Source organism: Cyprinodon variegatus, unplaced genomic scaffold (assembly GCF_000732505.1).
Source record: "Cyprinodon variegatus isolate N-32 unplaced genomic scaffold, C_variegatus-1.0 Scaffold1149, whole genome shotgun sequence".
Taxonomy (NCBI): domain Eukaryota; kingdom Metazoa; phylum Chordata; class Actinopteri; order Cyprinodontiformes; family Cyprinodontidae; genus Cyprinodon; species Cyprinodon variegatus.
This window is the reverse complement of record NW_015151602.1, coordinates 93,370-100,013: the sequence shown is the minus strand read 5'-3', so window position 1 is coordinate 100,013 and position 6,644 is coordinate 93,370. Positions and strand designations below refer to the sequence as shown.

The 6,644-nt window shown below is 42.4% G+C and overlaps 1 protein-coding gene across 1 annotated transcript in view; it reads left to right on the top strand.

Annotated features, from left to right (window-relative positions):
• The window catches only part of LOC107101766 (anoctamin-1-like), a 67,665-nt gene that overhangs the window by 56,949 nt on the left and 4,072 nt on the right, over nt 1-6,644 (top strand). Inside the window, exons 20-23 of the mRNA XM_015400812.1 lie at nt 1,293-1,445; nt 2,602-2,654; nt 3,336-3,520; nt 4,924-5,029. Coding sequence (XP_015256298.1) covers nt 1,293-1,445; nt 2,602-2,654; nt 3,336-3,520; nt 4,924-5,029 — 497 coding nt within the window. The remainder of the gene's footprint in view (nt 1-1,292; nt 1,446-2,601; nt 2,655-3,335; nt 3,521-4,923; nt 5,030-6,644) is intronic.

Here is a 6,644-nt window from a genome sequence, read left to right as displayed (position 1 = left end):
GTTTAAACTCAGCCTGAGTTAACTCTAGTCAGGTCTAAACTCAGCCCGAGTTAACTCTAGTCAGGTCTAAACTCAGCCTGAGTTAACTCTAGTCAGGTCTAAACTCAGCCTGAGTTAACTCTAGTCAGGTCATAATAACGCTGATCCTAGTTCTTCACTGCAAAAATAATCTAGATACAAGTAAAGATGTCTTAAATTAAGTGCTTCATTAGTCTCAGCAGTTAAATAAGATGAACCGCCAATAAATTGAGTGTTTTACTCTTAAAATAAGATAATTAGATAATATAAACTAGAAATAAGACAATGCAATTTCTTTTCTTATTTTCAATGTAAATTTTCATGTTCTGTTGGCAAAGTTCTCACTACCTCCTCAATCCAAGAACAAATGCACTAATTTAAGAAAAAATGACGCATTTATATTTTTGCAGCATTCTTCCTCTGTCGTCCTGTGTTAGGAGTCTGGATCGGTACGATCATTTAAAATCCATCCTAATTTTGACGTTTAAACATTCTGTGTCAGGGGGAAGGAGGAGGAGCCTCTCGGAGTCACTGGTTCAACAGCCAATCAGCTTCAGACTATTTAAAATGACTCTTCTAGAAGCCTGAAGTCGACTTCTAGTCTTTGTTGTTTCTTTTCCATTAAATCTCTTAAAGTTGGACCGTCTAAGTCAGTAAGATTATGTTGTCTGTCATGAAGAATAAAGTAGATGTGTGTCCACTGGAAATGATAACAGTCTGTATCTCCAGACCCTCTCAGGGTTCCTCCAGCATTTTTTGAGTTTCTACAACCAAAAAAAAAAAAAAAAGTCAGAACTGAACTTTTCCTCAAAGCCACATTTCATCCACAGGAAATCAGTGTTAGGGATTAAAGGAAACCACAGACTGAGGGATTAACAGCAGATAATCCAGACGATCCCAGGTGCTAATCCCTTCTATTAAAAATAATCCTCCTACTTCCTAATATTTCTACATTTGTTTATCTTCTAATAGCGTAAAAAAAAAGAATTTGGAGACTAAAACCTGCTCAGAAACAATTTATACTTTGCTATTTTAGAACAGATTAAATTTGTCGGATTTTTGTGGAGTTTAAAATTTGACCTACATCTGAACAGCCTGTCTCCTGCAGTATACTTTCACTCTTTTACCTCCTTTTCACTCTTTCTTTTCACTGTTTTTCACTCTCCTCTCTTTATTCCTTTTCTTTCTTTTTCCTCTTTTCTCTCCTTTTTGCTTTTTTCACTCGCCTACTTTTCACTCTGATGCATTTCAGCTGCTGTCTCGTGTCTCCCCAGTTATCCAGTTCGGCATGGTGACTCTCTTCGTGGCGTCCTTCCCTCTGGCGCCGCTCTTCGCTCTTCTAAATAACATAATTGAAATCCGTCTGGATGCTAAGAAGTTTGTGATGGAGCTGCGCAGACCGATTGCAGCCAAAGCCAAGGACATCGGTGCGTGTTTGTTGTTTTTAAAGTCTGGGCTGATAAAGTGGAAGACATGTTTGGATCCAAACAGCTTCCTGCCACAGTTTCTGCTTTGCTGTCTCTGTTTAGGAACAGGTTGAGCCTGAGCTGCTCAGGAGGAAGAAAAGTCAGAAATCAAAGATTCGCAGTCAGAGGATTACAAAGTAAATTTGGGGATTTTTTTAGAGGATAGCAGGTTTCCGCCTCATGTATATCCGTTCCCACGGTAACCTCCCCCAGATGAAGACTTTTCAGACCCTGCCTTCTCATTTGAGGACTTGATGAGCTCCATCTGGTGGTACCAGGACATCATAACACTCAGTTCACTGAAAACAGGATGGTGGGGATACAAAAAAGCAACCAAACTTCAGTTTGATATGAGCTGTATCCTTTCTGTCCCTCAGAAAGACAGGAGGACAGGATTTATTTAGGAGGAGCACATCATGCACTGGGACAAAGTCAACTTATTAAAATGATAAGTTCTACTTTTTAAACAAACGCTGGAGGCCAGGAGCTCAGACCTACCATCGGCTGCAGAGAACAGCAGCAGCTTGTTTTGCTTTTCTCTCCTGTGTTTCTCTGAAATGGCTTTCATATGTGGCTGAGTGGCCTCCATTTCTGCTCAGAATTCTGTTCTAATCTCAACAGCATCTACTGACGCTCAGCCTGTAATGCCATGAGAGCCAAACACTCAGTTTTAGGATGAGCTGGGTTGGATGAAAGGAAATGCACTCTAACCAAATCCCTGCTCTGCTGTGTTTTAATACCAGCAGACCAAAGTACCCATAGTCAATACCCGTTTATCCGTTTATGAAAAACAGAGTTTAAACCACCTCTACAGGCGTGGCCATCTGACCTTAAATTGTTTTATTTTTTGTACATGACTAAAGCTGGGCCAGTAAATGTATTTGCAATGTAATCTTTGATAGATTTTTGATGTTACGTCACTGGCTGTGCAGAATGGGATGAAATGCTTAACTGATGTCACAATTTACACTGGCCAGCGGGCCATGGCTGCCTTGTGCAATGCCCTGGCCAGCCCCTGGTAGCACCACTGAGTCAGAGGGTTAAGTTGTGTCACTACTGTCCACTAACATGTAGCAGAAGCCTGAGAGTCTTCATCGACAGCTCTCTGTTTTCACAGGTATCTGGTATAACCTCCTGAGGGGCCTCAGCAAGGTAGCGGTCATCGTTAACGTAAGTCTTCTTCACCTTTATTTTGGAAGCTTATGCAGGAATAAAGCTGTAAGACAAGGAGCTGTGGGACAGAAAGGAAGCTTGTAAAGCCAGGCGATTTGTTTGGGCCGATTCTCTACACTGGAAAAAAATCTAAATCTAGTTAAGAACAGAACAAATGCACTTATTTTAAGAAAAACTACTTTTTTTTGCCTTTTTTTCATTATTGCCTTCTTCACTGATACATACAGTCACCTGAGAAACTTTAGTTCAAGTTAAATAGACAAGCTCATAAAGTGACCAACATTGTAATTAAACTGAGAAACAATGCAAACCAAGACATGACCGCACATTTAAAGTAATGAAAAATAAAAGAATACAGTAATAACTGAACACATTTGCTTAGTCTTCTTGCTTATTTCACCAATTATCCACCTCAGTACCTCCACAGAATAACCTTTACCTCCCATCAGCTCACATGCCCTAACATAACCCTGACCCAGACATCGTTACATTTCTCTATGTCCAATCTTATTGATGCAGTTAGTTTCTCCATAACATAGAGGCTTTATATTACATCCATCCTTTCTTCAACTGTAGGTGAAAGGGTACTATGCCATCCTATGGGTATTGGTTAAATGAGTTTTTGCAGTTTGTTTGCATCAACCTCTGCCGTTTATAAAGAGCATTTTTCCCTTCCAGGCTTTTGTCATCGCCTTCACTTCAGACTTCATCCCTCGGCTCGTCTACCAGTACCAGTACAGTCGTGACGGGACGATGCACGGCTTCGTCAACCACACCTTGTCCTATTTCAACGTCAATGACTTTGAGCCGGGTACGGCGCCACAGCAACCAGACCACCTGGGTTACGAGGTGAAAATCTGCAGGTAAGGTTTCATTCAGCTGATTCACTAAAGCAAAGTGTTTCCCTTTGGATTTGGGAAGACATTAAAGTCTTAGAGGAGTGATGAGATGAATGAGATTCTGCAACAGCTTCTTCCCCACCGCCATCAGACAGCTGAACTGTTAAAAATCTCTTAAAGTCGTAGGGAAGCGGCTGTTCAAAACATTTCTGATTTGTCCTGAGTGGTGCCCGACTTTACAAGAGTGAATAAAGTGAATGTGATTGGTCGATTATCAAGGGGGCGGGATTGTTGTGGTGGAAGGTTCACAAGCAACTTTGGTTGTGGACGGTTTGTCGGAAGTATCTTGCTAACCAGTTAGCATCTTAGTGCTAGTAGGTTCCCAATAGGAAATTCCATTGGGACCAAGTAGCACTAAATTGGTGACTTAGAAACGACACTGTCAAGGAACGCTATGGACAGCGGAAACATGCAAGAGGAGGAGAGTTTAGTGTGGGAGGTCGTGGATGAGTCTCCTGCGTCTCCTTTCAATGGAGCACTCACAGAGCTCAGAGTATTAAGTCAAAAGTTCTCTTTTCTGTTACTGTTGTTCTATAAAAATATGTTTTCAGATCATTTGAGGCGAGAACATTATACTTTAAGCTTGACTATATGGCCCATTTACTGATTTAATGCGTAATTTAAAAAAAATTTTCCGAAGTTAAGAGGACCGCGGCAACTAGCGAAGCTCTTAGGGTAACGTTAGCCCGTCTGCAGCGGCCAGGGCTAACGTTAGCCCGTCTGATGCGGCCAGGGCTAACGTTAGCCCTTCTGCAGCGACCAGGGCTAACATTAGCCCTTCTGCAGCGGCCAGGGCTAACGTTAGCTCGTCTGCAGCAGCCCTTACTCTGCATAGCTGTGTTTAAAGTACCGCTGGCTCTGATGGGGGTATGATCATTTTATTTGGCAAAATGATCATCCAGATGAGCTTTGAATGTGGTGATGTCATCAGTACGCTTCTGTTCCAATTGATCCAGATTTATTCTACGTGCTCCTGTTCTCCCAGAGTCCAGACTGTCCTGGGTTCTTCTCAGGAACGGACTAGGACATGGACATTCGCTCTACAACCTGTAACAGTCACCACTTCTCTGCAATGATTCTGATTTCAACCGTTGCGTATATTAGCTGGGACATGTGAATCAAGATGCTGACCGAAAAAACTGCGTATTTTGGTGTTATCAGTGTGATGCTCTGAACTTCCATATCAAAACATTTTTTCCACCATGTTTTTTCTCCCACATTGTTTACATTTGATCACTACTGCACTTTATGGAATTGAAATCTCATGAAAGCTTTACCAAAGGAAATTTTTTTTAATACATTCTGTGTATTCAAAATGAGAATAAAAGTTGTCTAAGTCATGAATGTGAATGTTTTCCTCCATGCAGGTATAAGGACTATAGAGATCCTCCCTGGTCTGACACTGCATATTCCCTCTCCAAGGAGTTCTGGTGCATTCTAGCTATCCGCCTCGCCTTCGTCATCATCTTCCAGGTAAACACCAACAACACATTTATCATTCCTTTAACTAAATCATCAAAAACTCCTTTATAGACTTTATGCTACGTTCACACCAAAAGCAGCAAAGGCAGCAGGAGCAGCTAGTTTACATACAAAGTCAATGTTTGACGCGCGTCCAGGCGCAGCAAACCGTCCTGCAGGGCGTTTTGAGCAGCAGGTGTAGCGCGTCTGAGCAGCTGAAGCAGCGCGTCGGGAGCGCTTGAGCATCTGATGCGCGTGGCGCACCGCGAACGCAGCTGCTGCTCGGGATGGAAAAATGTAACTTAAGCTGCTGGACGCGCCGCATCAACCAATCAGAGAAGCTGGCAGGGAGTCAGACACAGCACTGCTGATGCAGAGCGCTATGATCACTCCTCTGAAACAGTTTATTAACGCCTAAATTAACTTCAAATGTAGAAACCTGCCGGCAGAATATGTTGGCTTTTATTATCCTGCTGCCTGCAGTTTGGATTACGTCCATGAGAACCGCTTTCCAGCCGCTGCAGCTAACCACGAGGAGGCGACCCGGCCAGAGGCTGCTGTTGAATGGGATTCCTACTGACAGCGCAGCGCCGGTATGTGGGGGTCTGAGCGGCTCCGACAGCAAAATAATCTTTGAAGGCAGGATGGTAATCTGGATGAACTGACTGCACAGACCATGTTTTCAGGAGGACTTTCTCACCTAAAAACATTAAAACTACTTTATTCCCACTGATCACAGTATATTTAACTGCCAAAGACCTACCCAATCCTTTGCAGGATTGGGTAGGTCTGCCCAACGCGCATCAGAACCACTTTTTCCACCGCACAGCTGAAGCAGCTTTGCTGCTCTAGCTGCGTGTCAGAACTAAACTTGTACATCATCAAAAATGAAGCAGCATGCGCGTTTTTGCTGCTCTTGCTGCTTTTGGTGTGAACGTAGCATTAGACATTAGACGCTGCAGATACTTCTTTAAAGACTGACTCACCTTTTCTATTCTTTTTCCTAAAAAAGACAAGAAAGTTAATGTCACACTTCCAAAATGGCCGACCACATTATTGTTTATTTAAGAATTAGTGATTACTAAAGAATAATTGGTGCATTTATGGTGGTTGGAAAAAAATGATAGATTTATCCGCAGAGAGACTTGACGATGTGGACCTTTCTTTTTTTTTTTTATCTAACATATATTAAAACATTGTTCTTCTAAATAAAAGCTGAATGCATTGTATACTGTGGGTAGTTGCTTCAGACTTTATGTTGAATGTGATGGAAACAGAAATCCTTGTTTTTACCACAAACTCACTGACTGAACAGCAACTACTCTGCATCTAACCGCACCGTTCCTCTGGAACCTTCTGCACCATTTCAGCTCTGTTCAGGCAAACATGTTCATTCATGGGATATGAAGTTCCTTCAACTTCATATCCCCCCTCTCCCCCTCTATTTGGAACGAGGCTGGCGCTTGTGGTTTTAGTTTGGGGTAAGGGAAGGCATGACTGCTTAATTTTTGGCGCGCTCTGTTTTCACTGCGATGAGAGGGGTATAAGCCAAGCTTAAAGGAATAGTACACCCAAAACATGATTAGCCTTCATTTTCTACACACCCCCATGCTGAACAACACTCTGG